A 20,120-nucleotide genomic window follows, 5' to 3' on the forward strand; every position below is an offset into this window, starting at 1 on the left:
TGCTTAGCTACTGCAACGGATAACAAGTAGTGTTATGGTTAGTCCATACTTTAAACGAAAAACATAATAAACCTTTGTCATCATGCTGATTCAAAAGTACTACAATGATAACTGATAAAATCATGCTTATCACATATTACAACACACATGTTATTTTGCATTATGAATATGATTTAACAAAATGATTTCAAAGTAAGGTAAATAAAATTGATTGTGCGTTTACTTAAGTTCACATGAGAAAAAGAAGTGTTGAGATTTAAATCGTATATACAACATTTAAGAAACGAACTTTTAAATTGAGCAGATTAGTATGTAATCGATAGTGAATTGTGTTGTGAGGTTATGTGCATAACATTATATGTCCCAAGTATAATTGAGACAATAACCGCTATACAAGATCTATGATACAAGAGGTAATTGTATTACTATGATGAAGTCGATCATCGATTGTACTCTATAATTACCCAATAATTGTGGAAGTCGATCGATTGACTGACAGTATGTACACGCCAGGTATTTGTCCTTCTTTGAGTTAGCGTGTTAATGCGTGGAGGTGATTTAGTTTCACAGTTGACGAAAAATGCCTGTTCAAAAATATTTATGCGGCCCCTGTTTGGCGGAGAAAGCCGAAATAGAGGGCGTTGTGTATTGTAAAGAATGTGAGGAACCACTTTGTGCGCAGTGTAAACAGTATCATGCAAGGATTAAAGTTTCCAAACACCACAAGTTGTGTGACCTTTCGGATATACCTCCCCAGGAGATACAGGAACTTCTGAAGAACCTGATAGCCTGTCCGAATCACGCAAAGGAAGAAGTGGTTTACCTGTGTAAAGACCACGATGTGATATGCTGTACTAAGTGTGCTATGGCTGATCACAGAAAGTGCGAGGAAGTTAAGATCCTTTCTGATAGTTTGAACGATATAAAAGTTGATTGTACCGAAATGAAGACAGTGTTGCTTGAATTTGAAAAGCATGGTGATCGTCTTTTAGAACATGAACGCAAACACGAAGAATTAGTTGTTGAAATAGAAAATCAAGCGTTGTCATCCATCAAAACCATTAAACAGAAACTCGTAGACATGTATGCGCAACTCGAGAATGAAGTGCTATCAGCAATTGCTGATAAGAAGAAAGTTATAGAAGAAAAAATAAAAACAAACACCGAGAATACTTGTCAGTTTTTGAATGACATTAAACAGCAGTCAACATATATTGAACAGGTTGGGAAATGTGGAACTAAGGAACACGTTGTTCTCCTACAGCGCCAGCTTGAAAAGGATTCGGTATGTCGCCTGAAATCAACCATAAGTGAATTGGAGAAAAGTAGAAGCAAATCTAGCTTTAAATGTGTTGAGGAAACTTGTTTTGATAGTTTACTGATAGAAATTAAGAATTACTTTCGAATAGAAAACTTCACATGTGACTTAAGCAAAACAGGCTCCGATAACGATAAAAGTCATTATAAGCCGTATATGGAGAGAATTCCAAAGCTTCAATGTACTAAAGATTTAAGTATTATACCCCTGTTTGACAAGAAAAAACGTTTCGATCCTTGTTCATGTATATGGATAGATACGTACATTGTTATATCTTTGCACGGAGTAAATGCGTTACTAGTGATTGAGGAAGATAGTGATTTTGTATTATCAAAATTCAATTGTGACGATACGCCTTGGTCCGTTTCTAAGACAGGTCCGACGGACATGGTGGTTTCTTTACCAGCCTCTGGTAAAATTGCATTTGCCCAACTACGTTATGGAAATGTGCACGTTGTAACAGAACTAAAAACAAGAGTTCCGTATGACGTTGTTACTAGAAATGCCCCACTTAACCAGTACGTATGTATGTCAAGAAGTCAAGGGCAGATAGACATTCTTAATGATGACGGATCGTTGCTTCGTGAGATCAATTTAAACTCGGACTTAAAACCGTGGGTACAGTCTGGTTTTAGTTGTTATTTTAATGTGGATAACCAGATGCTAATATTTTCAATTGCAAGGTCCCAAACTTTAATGGCATTGAACTTAAATGGAGAAAAAGTATTTGAATATAAGCACCAAGATCTAGTTGGCCCACGTCAAATCACCGTGGATGCTTGTGGTAATGTGTATGTGACATCCTATCGTCGCAGCATACATCAAATCAGTCCTAGTGGACAATATGTGAGGTCTCTACCTTTAGGTAATGAAATAGAATATCCGTTTGGTGTATGTTTCAATAACACGTTTGATAAAATTGCTTTGAGTGGTGGAAACAAATCCGAAAATCCATATGTGCGAGTTTATACATTTAACTGATATGTCATGAGTTATATATACAATTAACATTCAAATAATTTAAATGCAAAGGTTTATACAAACCCACGATATTTCGAACCCAATAGCGAATATATCTTATAATGTATATGTGTTTTAAAATTCGCATTTTAATGTATTGGAATAAGTTAATGTATTTCGTTTTTGTGAAGTATATCAAATTTCTAGCGTGTGTCCTAGTTTGAAATTCTATGTTAAAGTCTTAGTGAATTGTTAATGAATTGTTGCATCAATAAATAATGTTTTGTTATGCCCCCGGTAGGGTGGCATATAGCAGTTTAACTGTAAGTCCGTCTGTCTAACTGTCTGTCAGGCTGTTCGCCCGTCCGAAAACGTTAACATTTGCCATAACTTTTGCAATATTGATGATAGCAACTTGATAGTTGGCATGCATGTGTATGTCATGAGCTGCACATTTTGAGTAGTGAAAGGTCAAGGTCATCCTTCAAGGTCAAAGGTAAAAAAAACAAATCCAAGGGAAGTAACCAGCTTTAAACGGAGATAATTTTTATTTATCATTTGACATGTACAGATCATTTTCACAGGGGAAGTAATATTTTGTAAAGGGATATAATAAAAAAAAATCAAAGCGGCGCAGTAGGGGCAATCTGACAAACACATCTTTCGTTTTATCCTTTTCCTGTACAATTATTTTGCGATATGTTCTGTTAAATTAAATTTTTCTATTAAGGGACAGCAACATACTAATATCTGTATTTAGTTTGTGCTTATGTAAGTTTGATATGTTACTAAAAGTATTCCATTAGCGTATATTGAGGTTATTTATGATAATGAATATCAAATACTGGAAACTAGGTTAAAATGAAAGTTTGAATTTATTTGTCTCAAATTCAAGCATTTAACACGTTTTATTATTCACAATATGTGTACTTCTTGTAGTAAGTCATTCGGTATCCCAACTTGATATATGTTTAATTGAGATAGCTTACATGTTCACGCACACATATGATATTTCCAGTATGAAGCGGTGTTAGCTTCAACGTTTGTTCAATGATACAGCATGTTATATAATGTTATTTATATTCTTATAGTTGTGATTTGCATATGAAATATCTTTCAATATTGTTGATTGATTATTGACAATTTCTCATTTAAACTGTAATTTGCATCGTGTATTTCCTTTGTCGTCCATTTTATTAACAAACCGCTTCATGCTATTTGCAAATCGCTTAACTGCTGCAAGTGAAATACGCATTCGATAAATAGTTTACGGCACTAAAACTGAAACAAAAGCTTTCACAGAAACTAAATATGTGATTATAATTTTATTGTATGTGTTCAATAATATATATGACTTATGGTGCCTGAGATGAGTACGTGATTTTATGAAAGTGCCCTTATTTTGTGTGCATATGACTCTGTGGGTTATCTTTAGTGTTTCATAATAATACGAGAAAACGAACTATTTGTCCTTACCCGATATATTTATTACGGCCAAATCTAGGATTTTTAAAGACATCGTATGCCGTAAACCCAAATCAAGACAGAAAATGCCGTTGCTGAATTTCGAATGAGAGCGACACTGATATTTAATTATTACATGAATACAAATACGCAAACAATACTGTACGCAAGCGGGTTGAAACACTTTTGCCCAAGCAAGTAGGGGTCGCAAGTTCAATCACCAGCACAACCATAACCTACTTACTCGTCTGTCATGTTCAATGATACATTAAACCGAGATATAATGTTCTAGAGGTTTCGCACCTTGCACTAAAAAGACGTACGCTCATATTGTTTACGTAGCCGAGCGTATATAGTATCATGCAATATCCCCTGTTACGTTACTTGAATGCCCTTTAGATCGATTGCCTTATGTGATAATCCCTGTGCAGTTGTAATAAATCTATTGCAAACACGTCTGTACAAAGGCATTCATAAGAAATGTGCCTGCTTTCATGTATGTCGTTTACTCGTTCCAAAGACAGTAAAATATGATAACAAGAAAACGTATTAGTTGGAACGAATTAGAATGTCGTGGTAATGACAAAGATAACTCGTGGGAACAACTTAGTAACTCCTGAAACGACATAGCTTACTCTTAGGATAAACTTAGTAAATCGTGAATTCGTTATTAACCATTCAATTCAAACACACTTTGAAAACAAAATGTCTGATTAATGTCGTCCGAAATAATTCTAGAATCAATTATATCATCCATTTTGAAACTCGCATTAAAATCAAAATTTTAGTTGGTTGGTTATGTATAAACACAATATATGCATCGGTTTCCTCAAATAAATAAGTACTTCCTTTGAGTAAGCTTTGTCTTTTCCAACGAGTTACTTTTTCGAACAAATGACTCGTGACCCAGATTTACTAACTAACTTAGTAAGCTATCTTAGAAACGGGAATAGGTAACTCATTCGTGGGAACGTGTTTCTTTGTCTCTAGATAGACTTATTAAGTTGTGGTGAAACATTAATACTTTTGGTAACGATTTAATACAATACAAATGTGTCCGTATCATGACCCTACATTCAGCTTTTTTTTAGAGACGTCCAGTTATGTCAGAACATACTGAACTGATATGAAAAGGTGCGCAAATGTACAGTGTGTTTTAAAATGTCAGCCCGGTAGCAGCGATACGTTTTCGGTTACGCGCAAAACACTTTTAAAGGGTAAGTGTTTGCTTAAAATGGTCTCCAGCTGTGTACAAAATATGATAACAAGTTATTGAGGTGCACAACTTCACAACTTCATATACTGCTTAATATGTGTGTAACGTCGAGCTCTTTAGCAGCAATATTTTATGAGCAACGGGCGATTACTATTTCATAAATGCATTTGTTTACAAAACGGGACCACAACTCCGGTTATTAAAATGAATGTTAGAGCAAATTATCATGCTCGTTATTATGTTCCTTTTGTAACTATCAGTGTGGTAAACAATGTTCTATGATAACAGGAATGTGAACATCGAATTTTGATCCTTAACCTCTAACATAGGACGGCTAGTAAGTGTGCATGACGGCTCTTAATATCTTACTGTTGGATGGGGTCCTTGTTGGCAACCAATATGCACAGCCTTATGTGTTGTAAACAAACGCTAAGTAACCAAAATAAGGAAAGAAATAACGTGTTAGATTATCGGTTAACACGCAATAAGTGTCATAGCAAACATATACGGAACAACTCAGTTTAAAGAGTTAAGCAATTTTACATTACATAGAAGAATGTTCTTAATACTACACATAAAACAATTATGCTGTAATAGAGTAGAGCCATGCATCGGAAAACAATCATATGGTGAGTTATGAATGATTTTCATATACATCAATACTCAAACCAGGTTTTATTGTTATTGGTTAATTACGCTCGATTGTTCATTGTCGGCTCGGGTAATACTTACCTGTACCCCGGGTACTCTAAAGTATAATTACATGTATCCCGGGTACGGTAAATATACTTATACGTACTAGGTCGATATTAGACTGTACCCGAGCTGTATTCCCGACCAAAAACCGATGGCGTAAAACGAGCTACCGATTACCGTAAAACGATATTGTTTATCGTAAGCAAACTTCTCTCCTAAAAAACCTGCACCAACATGCTTTTTGAGTATGAGTTTCGATAATATAGAGGCCATTAAACAGACAATTGACATAAATGTGAACATAATCAAATATAAAATGGGGTGACAACGACCAAAATAGCGTTAAAATTCCCAGATACGTTTTAGTATATTTACCGTACTCGGTTACATGAAAGTATACTTTAGAGTATCTGGTTTACATGTTAGTAGTACCGGAGCCGAAAATGACCAATCGAGCGATAATAACTCATCATAAGCATAGAAAAAACATATGTACAGTCGTTGTCGAGAATGTTTAGGACTTTGACATACAATTGCACGCCCGAAATAGTGCAAAGCAAACACGACGATACTACACAGAATGAAACAAAGCAAATATAAACTTATATATTATACACAGAAACAGTCAAAGTTTTTGGTAACCGTTTACATTTGCACTACGAAAATTCGAAAAATCCTAATATTGCACAGTAAACAAACATGAGGTAATTGTATTATGGTAATAATAAAACAAAACTTAAAATGAAAAACTAACACAGGTTTGAAAACTTTTCAATTGAACTTTTACCGAAAATCATAAAAAACACAGACACAAAACGCTGTGGTAAACCACTGAAATTATTCACGGGGTGAGAAGCCTTTGTATAGACTGTGGCTCTGATAATTCAACGAAAATTTTAAAATAAAATGCATTTCCTACATGATACATTATACTAACATACTTATATAACGACTTTCAAATTTTAGTGGTTTCCAACATTCCCGAAAAATATAAAAATACAATCATTATTGAGATAATTCATACATATAAGTTTAACAGACCAGATGTTCAAAGTAACAGACACATTTATATTTTAGTGAGCAACTCAATTCTCTAAATGGAATAGTTAATTCAAATGTGCGTAGACAATTGTAAAAATGCTGGGTCAAAACTACGTGTAAGCAAGCAAAGATACTGATGTTAATCTTTTGTGGAATCAACAGTGTCTGGTTACATTAAATGATTCATAATTCAACAATATGAAAAATAAACATAACATAATAAAAATAATTTACTCCTGTAATTTCAAAAATATTGCTAATGTTTTAAACGTAGTAACTATAATCAGCGAGCATGCACAATAAATCGTTTGTTTTGATTCAATGTAACGAATTTGCAAACCGGAAGTCCTGATATAAAGGTTTCATTATTAACGCCGATTGCTGGGAGCATGCTGGTTATTCTTGGTTAAATATACTTTAAATAATATTTATTTTTTTAAGTATACGTTTGTATATTAGTAATAAGCAAAAGGATTGTTTTCGTCACTGATGTGTTTTGGTGGTTTCTAGCTTCTGATATGTTAACATACGCATTCGTGCTGAAGAACAACTACATGCCGGTAAAGAGTTTTTTTTTAAATTAAGGTTAATATTTTGAGCGTCAACGTTTCAAATTAATTTTAATTGTGTTCCTAAACATTTTAATGGACTTGTCGTTTTTACCGTGTGTATTGCTGTTGTGGATTGTAGCATCGTAATAGTCAAAATTCACATCAAATGTTGCATATTTTATTTGGAACAAAAAGCACTTTATTTGCAACCGTTAAAAACATCGATAAGATTACTCTTGTGCAATAATTTCAACAACCGGGTATTAAAACATTATGTACTGCCCTAGATAAGTGCTAGTTATTGACACAATGTAATTGGTTAATCTATAATCATGTGTGTGTTCATATTAAGTAAATATGTGTACGTTTTAGTTCTGCCAGTTTGTTCAAAATACGGAAAATCTATATAAATACAGATCTAACTTTCAAATTCCAAATTCCAAAAGATCTTTTAAACTTAGCTCGATTCATCAATGCTACTTAAACAATTACTACTAAAACAACAACAACAGCTACTACCGCAATAACATTTACAACAACAACGTCTACTACTCTGACACTTTTTCTGTTTAGTCATCACTATCCTAATAACTAGATATGCATTGTCACTGGGGGGGGGGGGGGAATACATTTAGGAGAACAATGACGTACATTCGACCATATCTTGCGGTCAATAAAGTATTAATTATACACGAACTGCTTATGTAAACAGCTTATATAAACAGGTTAAATAAGCCTATATAGTAAGAAATAATTAAACGACCAAAAAGTGATAGGCATTGTTATAGCCCGTTTATAATTATATTTTTTATGGTTATGCGTTTGTGTCAAAGTGATGGATAACGCTGTTTACTCCCTAAAACAAGTAGGTCAGCACCAAGGTCACCATTTTTGTATAAAACGGACCGTGTTGAAACCTCTATTCGAGCCGAGCCGAGCCTTTTGTGGTAGCGCACAGTCAAAATCCCAATTTCTGGCTTCACGGGATAGTGCAAGAGAGACGGACATTTGGAAATTTGTTTTTTCTGGACGGATTATATTTTGTGTTGGAGTATCTCGTTTATTTCTTCACTGATTATTTCTTGTCTCAATTTCTTAAAGAAGAATTACATACAAATAAAAATAAGATACATTTACAATACAATATATATATATATATATATATAAACATTTAATCAAGAATAAAAGTTGTTATATGCTACAAAAAGACTTGTTGCCTTGTTTTGCAAACTGATGAATAATCTACGAATCTGGGACATTTGAGAGCCACTAGATTACATAACGGATAAAGTGCCACATATAGTAATCAATTTCGGCGCCGTGACGCAGGATACTCACAAGGTGCCACATAGGTTAATCATATTTGGTGCGGCGTGCCAGGATATTTGAAAGTTTGCAGGCAATATATATTTTGGAGCCGTGTGACAGCAGCAGACGACGAGAAGCGGTAACATTTTCGTTTTGCAGTGGGACGATACGACCAGAAGCAGTATCATTTCGTTTTTGCAGTGGGACGCTACGATAAACAATAATAACCATTCATCGACACGCTAGGAAAGCAGACGCCATTAACAAACTTCCTTTCAGCAGCAACTACAAACGACAACAACGACGACTTCGGCGACGGGAGCAGCGGACAACCACCACAACGACCGGAAGCAGCGACGAACATTTTGATCTATATTTATTATAAAGATTTAATTAATAATTGTTAAACAAATAATTCTTATTATCTAAATGTTGTTTTAATAATTACAGGTCACGCACATATCGGTGGAGCTCTCCTGAGAAACGTTCACCGGAAGCTGAAAAGGGCATTTTGTCACGTGAACCGGAGTCAGGTCAGAACTTTTTTCTATCTCAGTTCTTTTGACCTACTTGCCAACTTGTTAAACACTCATAATTAAGGTTGAGCCGGTTAAATACCCACATTTTAGTTTACGCTGTCAAGTATTTATATTTTAGGGTAAAGAAATAAGGTTACGGTTTTAGGAAAATAATTTAAAGATGGCCGCAGGTCCAGAAAAGGATCACAGAACTAGAAAGGGGCGAGAGAGGGATCCCATGCAACGAATTCTAGTAGGTCAGTTCATCGATGGGTTGATCGATGACGTGGTAAGAAATAAATTAATTAGAAGCATTCCGGGTAATTTAACGGAAAGTGTCAATAGGGCTCTCAAGGAGCAAAATATCTTAAAAAAGGTAAACATGAGAAAAGGTCACGGGAGATATGGATCAAATGATATCTATCCATTAATCGGGATGAAAGTTACACACATTTAAAAACAACATAAATATAATAATAATAATAATAATAATAATAATAATAATAATAATAATAATAATAATAATAATAATAATAATAATAATAATAATAATAATAATAATAATAATAATAATAATAATAATAATAGTAGAAATAATAAATGAAATAAATATAAAAAATAGTAAAATAAATAAATAAAATAATAATAAAAATAGTAAAATAGCGGAATGAACGGTTCAAGCTAGAAATTTAAAATGTGTAGGAGTTGTAAACGTAGTAAAATAGCGGAATGAACGGTTCGCGCTAGAAATTTGAAATGTGTATACATAGATACATGAAATGTACCGCAAGAACGCCTCAAGGAAAGTAGAGGTAAGCGTAGGTCTATACATGTCGTAACCCCGAGCTATGGAGACGACTCGGAGGTAGGCGAAATTAATAAGGCGACGTGAAAGCTATTAAGTTCTCACATTGATGATCAAAGGGAGGGTCGTATGTCGGACAATAACGATACGCCCTTAGCGAAATTAATTAGGCGACGTGTTTATAGCGCAGTTATTCATCGGATGGTAAAGATGAAGTACCTTTGGCCAAGCGTAGGTCAGAGCGTATGCGTGAACACAAAAAGGTCAAATTCGGGTGATAGAAATGATCTTTCCGATATGGAGGTTAATGTAGTCGAATACGCAAGTCCGAAGTCGATTAAGAAACATTACTCCGATAAAAAAAATGACGTTTTAATTGATTTATTCAGAAACAATATAGTGTTTACATTCAGCTTTTGCACAAAGTAAATTCAAACAAGTTTAAACGTCAGAAACGAGCTTTATTTGATTTTGGATCAGATATATTGAGGGCAGTTTTTGGTGTTGCTAAAGATAGCGATATTAAGCAAATACGTTCTGTTTTAAATACCCTTCATCAGAGACAATTACGTTTAATGCATGTTAGTTCTCAGTCTTTAACGCTGTTAAATGTTACCCAGCGTGCTATAAAAGAAAATCGCAAGTCATTAAATGACGTAATAAACAACCTTAATAAAGTTGAAGTAAGATTACGTAACGTGACTGACGAGGTTTACGCCAGGTTACTCGATACTAATAATTTCATGGTATCATATTTTCATATGGACCTTCTTATTCAAGACGTGAGGGATTTAATGTCTCGAGCAACCCTTATGTTTGAACATTTATATAATCAACTCACTGCCTTAAGTTTAGGGCATTTATCACCAAATTTAATTCCTCCTTATCAGTTAAAGGATTTACTTTTAGAAATAAAAAATGAATTACCACCATTGAATACGTTACCGTTTGATATCGAAAAGGAAATTTTGGAGTACTATAAATATCTTCCATTATCGGGCGTTATCGAAAATAACAAAATGGTTATGGTAGTAAAAATACCGCTAAACGAGCAATATGAATATTATCAGATGTATAGCATCATTAATATTCCGCTCACATTTGCTAATACGACAAAAAGCCAATTAACGTCGAATATGGCCGTAGCGAAATATGACATTCCATACGCCGGTATAGAGATAAACTCGAAGCAAACGAAATATGCATTACTTGAGACAGGGGAAATATCTAGTTGTGTTGGGGCACCATTTTGTCAATTAATGAAACCTCTTTATCCGATTGAACTATCAAGCACATGTATTGTTCATATATTCATGAATAAACAAGATTTAATAGCTGAAAATTGCAGGGAATTGGTTAAACCCAATGTACAGCTACCTTACGCCGAATATATTACTAATGGTGTTTGGGTTGTGGTGACACCAAAATCACTGAGGTTATCTATCACTTGCAAACGTGAAAACAATTTAGAGTCGAGTTGGTCAACGATTAACCCACCGTTTGACATAATTACTATTACTCAAGGCTGTACGGCAATTAATGATCTAATTACGTTGTCAGCCACATTTGATTACCAATCTACCGCTACTATTACTGATGATTTTGTACAAATCATGAAGAAAACACTTAATATATATCTTGATTATCTATATGGAAGGAGTTCAATGAAAAAGTGATTGATTATGGGACGATTGAAATACCCACAACACTCCCGTCTGTAGATTTTATTCCCATGGATTCATTGTTAAATGAAATAGAAACCGCTAGGGAATATAGCACGAAAAATAAATTAAACATGCTTTCATTCATTACTACGGGTGTAGTTACGTTGATTATCATAGGTGTATTAGCCTACGTCATAAAGGTCAAATGTAGAAAAAGGTGTAATCGGAAATTCATTAAGAAATTTAGGGACTTTGGCAAGAGGTAAGGACTGAGATGGGTCCTGACGAGGTTTTGATGGCGAGCATGAATGCCTCAGCCCCGGTAAGGGAGAACTTCACCGATATGGTGGGGCCATCGAAAAATAAAACAAACCTCAATTACATTGCTTTGTATCCTAAAACTCAGGAGACCGAAACTTAGGATTTGTTTTACTATGATATGTTAATTGTATATCTGTATATTTACATAAACCGAGGAACACTGGAGACACGTGCAGGGCGACCATGGTTCATCACTAAGCCGCCAGGTGTTATGACATTCTTGACCGGGCGACTTGTGCAACGAAGGCGATTAGTGAACCAAGTGACATTTGTGGCACGTGTAGACTCTTGACTTAATAGTGAACTTGTGTGACTTACAAAAGTGTTCCCATTTATGATAGGACTTTACATTTATAGTAGGACTTTGTTTTAGAGTAGGACTTTCTCTTGTTAAAGGACTTTGTGTCTATAATAGGATATTGTGTTTGTTTTATGACTTTGTGTTTATTGTAGTACTTTATACTTAATCATATCCTGATGACATACTTATACATTGAATAACTTTGTGTCTATTAGTATAAGACTTATTATTTAAAAGTGACACTTAGGTGTAGGGTTTGCATTTTCGTGATATATTATTTGATATGGTGTTTCATGTTGATGAAAATTGATGCATTGTTGTTTGATATGAATTGTGACGACATAGCACACGACTTCCCTGACATTGACTTTGAGGACGGTTTGGAAAAAGAATTTAACCCTTAATTATTTTTCTTAGGAAGGGGCGTATGTGACACTTTTTCTGTTTAGTCATCACTATCCTGATAACTAGATATGCATTGTCACTGGGGGGAAATACATTTAGGAGAACAGTGACGTACATTCGACCATATCTTGCGGTCAATAAAGTATTAATTATACACAAACTGGTTATGTAAACAGCTTATATAAAAAGGTTAAATAAGCCTATATAGTAAGAAATAATTTTACGACCAAAAAGTGATAGGCATTGTTATAGCCCGTTTATAGTTATATTTTTTATGGTTATGAGTTTGTGTCAAAGTGATGGATAACGCTGTTTACTCCCTAAAACAAGTAGGTCAGTACCAAGGTCACCATTTTAGTATAAAACGGACCGTGTTGAAACCTCTATTCGAGCCGAGCCGAGCCTTTTGTGGTAGCGCACAGTAAAAATCCCAATTTCTGGCTTCACGGGATAGTGCAAGAGAGACGGACATTTGGAATTTGTTTTTTCTGGACGGATTATATTTTGTGTTGGAGTATCTCTTTTATTTCTTTACTGATTATTTCTTGTCTCAATTTCTTAAAGAAGAATTACATACAAATAAGAATAAGATACATTTACAATACAATATATATATATATAAACATTTAATCAAGAATAAAAGTTGTTATATGCTACAAAAAGACTTGTTGCCTTATTTTGCAAACTGATGAATAATCTACGAATCTGGGACATTTAAGTCAAACCAAAAAATTACACAACGCGACTTAAAACGAACTTTGAGAGCCACTAGATTACATAACGGCTGAAGTGCCACATATGGTAATCATTTTGGGCGCCGTGACGCAGGATACTCACAAGGTGCCACACTTCTACTAATAATAATACTGCCGCTTTTGTTGTTGCTGCTGATAATACTTCTGATCTGCTGCTGCAGCTTCTAATACTGCTTCCACTATAACTACTGTGTTTACTAAGGCATTGTCTTTGCCAAAAATGCATATTTTATAATGTGTTTATTGTATACAGTTTATTAAAGTAATGACATGGTTTTTGGAAAATACCAAACGATTTTGGAGTTCCGATTTATATCATTTACATGTAAATCATTGGGTATATTCTCGTGATTTGATTCATTTAACATTCCTCTATTTGATAACAAGCATTGAAACAACAAATAATGTGTGATCACTTCATTTCGTACATGCACACGTTTGTTATTTCGAATAAATAACGAATGTCAATGCATTGAAAATGAAATAATGATTAGCATATTAATCTTAATTTGTGAAATGGATCCGCACGTTCTCTACCGAAAATTGTATAGGAACATGAGCTCCGGGCATAACTTCTGTATATATAATTTTCTTAATTTAAACACACCCATCAAATTACAATAGACACTAGAAGAAAATATTGTAAACAAATTTCAATTGCTCAGTAAAATAATCACAACGTTTGTTCCCTTTTTGCGTTTATTCCGAACATTAATTGTTCCTGCGTTCTCCAATGGCTATTTTTCCTAAACTAAACTCAGTAAGTAAGATATGAACAAAACATGTATTTTGTATTAATTGAAATTAACAAAAGATTATTGTCAATTTATGTCATGTAGTTATTAGAAGTCTGGATTGAGTTTACTTAATATAAAGCATGATACCAGCATGGTTCCAATAGCGTTATAAGCGCATTGCACTGGACACACTTGTAGCGTGAAAACAAATAGATTGAAAAAATTTAGTTTGCTAAATCAAATGCCGCTTACCATGCACGTTATAGTAGTGGTAATAAAAGATGCTACCTTTTTGGTAATGTTTGTAAATTTGTGTCCGATATGTAGCAAAAACATATGAGTGTCGGCTATGCGAGATTCTACCATCTTGAAAACATTGATACTAAATCGTTGCCGCATGATGAGAAAATGTGAGTATAAGCGATATGTTACATTATTGTCTAAAATATATCGTGTCCTCGGCCGAAAATCAAGACTGTGTCAGATAACATATGAACATTCTCATAACTTAAATTAATATCGGACAGCTGCTGACTTAAATATCATAAACAACAAATGCGTTTCAGCATTGAAATCTCAGTTTCATGTAGTACGTTATTTGCGTGCATGTGCTAGCTTGGGAGCATTGCTTATTTATTTTTAGGAGTATAAACCGTTAACCACCCCCGGAACTCCGAAATGATGTAAAAAGTTTGACGTGCTTGGAAAAGTTTCCGATAAATCTTGCTAAATTTCGGTAGGGTAAGTAAATCCAGTTCAATATTTTTTTAAAGGCATTTTTGAATTATAATATCTTTTGGTAAATGCACATAAGGTATTATCATGTATGTTAGACACATGCTGGTTATCATTATTCAGGATTTGTTGAAATCTGGCTATTTGAAGTCAACGATGCCGGAATTTGTCCCCTATTTAGCACTTTATTTACCAATTTCTTTAAAGGTATGCCAGTGAAAAAGTTTTTGCACCGAAAATGATATCAACCAATGTCCCCAAGTAACATATCCGTTAGAGTTTCTTTTTAAAAAAATCGTATTGGTGGAGATATTCGACTTAACATTCAACATGTTGATGAAAAAATGATCTGACGTAGTGCTCCAAGAGGTAGTGCTCCAATTGCTGACAGACTTTTGTGTGCCAACCATTTGCTTATGATTTGCAGTCAGTGTTTATCCCAAAAACTGTAGGTACGGTAAAAAGGCAAATAATTTAATATTGTCTTGTATTAAAAAACACATAACTATGCTTTGTGTATGCTTAATGAACGACAGCGGTGGTTCAGGGATTCAATGCACATTCTCGATTCGGGTGACCCTGGTTCTATTTAAAGAATTTTTGTATCTATGATTATCATTTCTACAGCCTGACACGTATGATATTAAATATACATATATTAGCTATATTTTGCTCTTGATAGGTGAAGTTATATTGACATATTAATGTATTGTGCAATATGAAATGGTCTTTGCCACATGTCTATGTGTTTGAATGTATATATAGTATGTTAAGTAAATATTCCAATGATATTATCAGTGAAAAAACGTATCGATGTTAGAGCTTGGTTTAAAAAAAACGTTTTGCATTCTGGCCGATTATCTATTTGTAACACTTTTGTCCTAGTAAACTGACTGAACTCAATTCGAACTATCATACATGTAGGATTCGAACTGTCATACGATGGGATGATTTATACATGTAGGGCTCGAACCATCATACGTTGGGGTGCTCTTGACGGTCACACGGGTGTTGAACAGGCCACGAACTGCTGTTGACTGGGGTTAAGATACAAAAATGCTTCTAGAAGAAACAAAAATGCTACTAGAAAAAACAATTTTGACATGTTGATGGAGAGTTTTATTTACTTGCTGAGACCCTCACGTTTTTCTAGAACATGATCGTTTATATAAGCATTTATATAAGAGTTAGTATACACGCGGGATATTTTTTAACAAACCTCGAGCCACTTCGATAGCGAACTCGCATAGTAAAAATCCCAATTTAACGGCTTCACGAGATAGTGCAGGAGAGACGGACATATACTTTCTGGACGGATTATATTTGTGTTGGAGTATCTCGTTAATTCCTTTACTGATATTTTCTTGTCTCAATTTCTTAAAGCGGGTATATACGATTTTGTCAAATACTTATGAATTTATATAAAATGTGTAAAAAACTAATTATATATATATTTCAATATAAATTAAAATAAAAGTTAAGAAGAACATGTGTCGAAAAATGCGAAATAAGCCAGATATTTAATTCTCAAATTGAAAACGGCTGTACAGCCGAATTCGCCAGCATGTATATCATACATGTACAATGTGAATCTAAACTTAGTTTAACGGTTTATTTGAATTTCTGCAACGAATTCTATTCATACGACACACGAACACTAACTCCAATCCTAATACAAAGACGAATGCTTCGGTTATTGTAGGAAAATATGTTAGTCACAATCGGCTCGGGCCGCTAATTTGTCTTTGCTGCATTTTATGAAATTCGGCTTTAATGTATAATATTTCTTGTCTATTTTGTGTAATTCTAACAAATTTTACCAATATATTACAAATAAACACATATAAAAAATCGTATATACCCGCTTTAAAGAAGAATCATATAAAATTACAATTTAAATAAGAATAATATACATATACAAACATTTAACCAGAATACATTCTTTATCAGACTTGTTGCCTTATTTTGCAAACTTGATGGGTAGTTAAACGAACCTGGGACATTTAAATCAAAACAAAAAATTACACAACGCGACTTAAACGAACCTTTGAGCATCATTATATTCACATAAGGGTAGAAGTGCCACTTGTGTATATCTATTTTTGTAGCCGTGACGAAGGATACTTAAAAGTTTGCAGACAAATCACGACACCGGTAATGGGGCCGGAAAAAACAGGTACCAAATTATTTTTTCTTACAGAACATTATTTCAACGACAAGTGGGACTCTACGACGAACAACAATTACCCATCATTCTTTACAGACATTCATCGACACGCTAGGAAAGCAGCGACGACATTGACAAACTGTCTTTCAGCAGCAACGACAACAGCAGCAGCAACAACTTTTGCGACGGGAACATCAGAAAACCACCACGACAACGACGAACAGCGCCGACGACCATTTTATATGTTTATTATTATAGATTTACTTAATAATTGTTAAGTTATTAACAAATAAATTTAATTTCTATTATCTAAATATTGTTTTATAATTACAGGTTACGCACATATCGGTGGAGCTTTCTTGAGAAACGTTCACCGGAGGCACACAGCTAAAAAGGTTATTTTGTCACGCAGGCCGGAGTCAGGTCAGAATCTTTTTATATCTCAGTTCTTTGACCTGCTTACCAAATTGTTAAGCACTCGTATTCAAGTTTGAGCTGGTTAATACCCACTTTTTAGGTTACGCTGTTCAGTATTTACATTTACATATAAGGATAAATAAATAAAGTTACAATTTTAAGAAAATAATATAACGATGGCCACAGGATCACAACAAACACCTTAAGTTTAATTAACTTACCGGACACTTTATATGCAAACACAGCTTTAACACAGTTACCAAGATGTTCGGGAAAATCGTCAGAATTCCATGATTGGACATTAGAACTAGAGAGATTTTTTATGATTCACAATTGTGATGAGGCCAGGAAAATTAAAATAATTTTCAGACGGCTGCAGGTACAGTCTGTGAATTCTTAAAACGTTTTTTTACCACAAACCCTGAAGTTAGGAATATTGATTTAAAAGCTGAGTAAAAAATGCGGTACAGGGAAATAACTGACCCGCAAAACGATTTAAAGCTATTGAGAAATGTTAAGCAATGCGCAGGGGAAAATGTCGCAAATTATCGGAAATGTTTATTAATGTTAGCTAGGGATGCATGTGAAGGTGAACTCGACGAGAGGGATCCCATGCAACGTATCTTAGTAGGTCAGTTCATCGATGGGTTGATCGATGATACTGTGAGAAATAAATTGATAAGAAGTAATCCGAGTAATCTAGCGGAATTCAAAATAGCTCTAAAGGAGCAGAACATCTTAAAACGGGTTAACATGAGAAAAGGTCACGGGGTATATGGATCAAACGATATCTATCCACTAATTGGGATGTAAGTTACGAGCATTTAAAAAACACACATAAATACAATAATAATAATAATAATAATAAATAAATAAAATAATAATAAAAATAGTAAAATAGCGGAATGAACGATTCACGCTAGAAATTTGAAATGTGTAGACATAGATACATGTAATGTACGGCAAGAACGCCTCAAGGAAAGCAGAGGTAAGCGTAAGTCTACACATGTTGTAACCCCGAGTAATGAATACGACTCGAAGGTAAGCGAAATTTATTAGGAGACGTGTTTATGAGCGCAGTAATGCATCTGGAAGTGACGATGGAATACCTCTGGCCGAGTTGATGCGCAAAAATAGGCGTAAAGTCAGAGCGTGTGCGTAAACACGAGAGGTCGAATTCGGGTGATAGTAGTGATCATTCCGATATAGAGGTTAATGTAGTCGAATACGCGAGTCCGCGGGCGATTAAGAAACATAAATCCGATAAAAAATAACGTGTTAATTGATTTAATCAGAAAGATGTTAAAGTAAATACAAACTCTCAGTACGTGTGAAAACACATACTTTAAATACCTTCCAGGACAGGATGTACGACTTACAACTGACGATACGACTATGGACATTGACATTTATCACCGGATTAGCATCGCACAGTCCATTGCAAGGAACAACGTAGTTTTCATACCCGTAAACACATTTTCCGCGACACAGTCTACATGGACATTACGCGTTGTACTAGATTTACAACCATATGACGATTTTCTAAATGCATTAAGAGCAGACTTGACTATTGCAGAAAACCTATCAACTTCGATGACGAACAAGTACCTACCTACTAATGCATATAAATTTCTAGATTTATATTTAAGTTCTATTTAAGGGTTAAATACTGAAATACAGAAACTGTATAGTGTTTACATTCAGCTTTTGCATAAAGTAAATTCAAACAAGTTTATACGTCAGAAACGAGCTTTATTTGACTTTGGATCAGATATATTAAGAGCAGTCTAAAGTGTTGCTAAAGATAGCGATATTAAGCAGATACGTTCTGTTTTAAATACTCTTCATCAGAGACAATTACGTTTAATGCATGTCAGCTCCCAGTCTTTGACGATATTCAATCTTACACAACATGCTATAAAAGAAAATCGCAACTCATTAAATGACGTAATAAACACCCTTATGAAAGTTGAGTAAGATTGCGTAACGTGACTGACGAGGTAAACGCAAAGCTACTTGAAACTAATAATTTCATGGTATCGTACTTTCATTTGGACCTCCTTACATAGGACGTAAGGAATTTAATGTCTCGAGCAACCCTTATGCTTAAACATTTAGATAATCAACTCACTGCTTTAAGTTAAGGACATTTATCACCAAATTTAATTCCTCCTTTTCAGTTAAAGGATTTACTTTTAGAAATCAAGAATGAATTACCACCATTGAATACGTTACCGTTTGACACCGAGAAGGAAATTTGAGAGTACTTTAAATACCTTCCATTATCGGGCGTTATCGAAAATAACAACATGGTAATGGTGGTAAAAATACCATTAATTAAGCAGTATGAATATTATCGGATGTAAAGTATCATTAATATCCCACTCACATTTGCAAATACGACAACAAGTCAATTAACATCGAATATGGCAGTAGCGAAATATGACATTCCATACGCAGGTAAAGCGATAAACTCAAAACAAACCAAATACTCGTTACTTGAGAATGGAGAAATATCTAGTTGTCTTGGAGCACCATTTTGTCATCTAATGAAGCCTCTTTACCCAATTGAACTATCAAACACATGTATTATTCATAATTTTATGAATAAACAAGATTTAATAGCTGAAAATTGCAAGAAATTGGTTAAACCTAATACGCAACTACCTTACGCAGAGTATATTACTAATGGTGTTTGGGTTGTTGTAACACCAAAGTCACTGAGGTTATCTATAACATGC

General features: G+C 34.3%; 1 protein-coding gene across 1 annotated transcript; it reads left to right on the plus strand.

Moving 5' to 3' along the window:
• Positions 1-580: 580 nt before the first annotated feature.
• LOC127840005 (transcription intermediary factor 1-beta-like) lies at positions 581-19,640 on the plus strand. The gene is made up of 2 exons (XM_052368394.1): positions 581-1,285; positions 19,560-19,640. Exons 1-2 carry the CDS (start codon positions 581-583, stop codon positions 19,638-19,640), a joined length of 786 nt encoding a protein of 261 aa, XP_052224354.1.
• The last annotated feature ends 480 nt before the right edge of the window (positions 19,641-20,120 follow it).

Source organism: Dreissena polymorpha, chromosome 7, assembly GCF_020536995.1.
Source record: "Dreissena polymorpha isolate Duluth1 chromosome 7, UMN_Dpol_1.0, whole genome shotgun sequence".
NCBI lineage: Eukaryota > Metazoa > Mollusca > Bivalvia > Myida > Dreissenidae > Dreissena > Dreissena polymorpha.

Coding starts and splice junctions, on each gene's coding strand:
- LOC127840005 (XM_052368394.1), top strand. CDS start 581: ATGCCTGTTCAAAAATATTTATGCGGCCCCTGTTTGGCGGAGAAAGCC. Junction 1,286..19,559: donor GCCAGCTTGAAAAGGATTCG/GTATGTCGCCTG, acceptor CCTCCTTTTCAG/TTAAAGGATTTACTTTTAGA.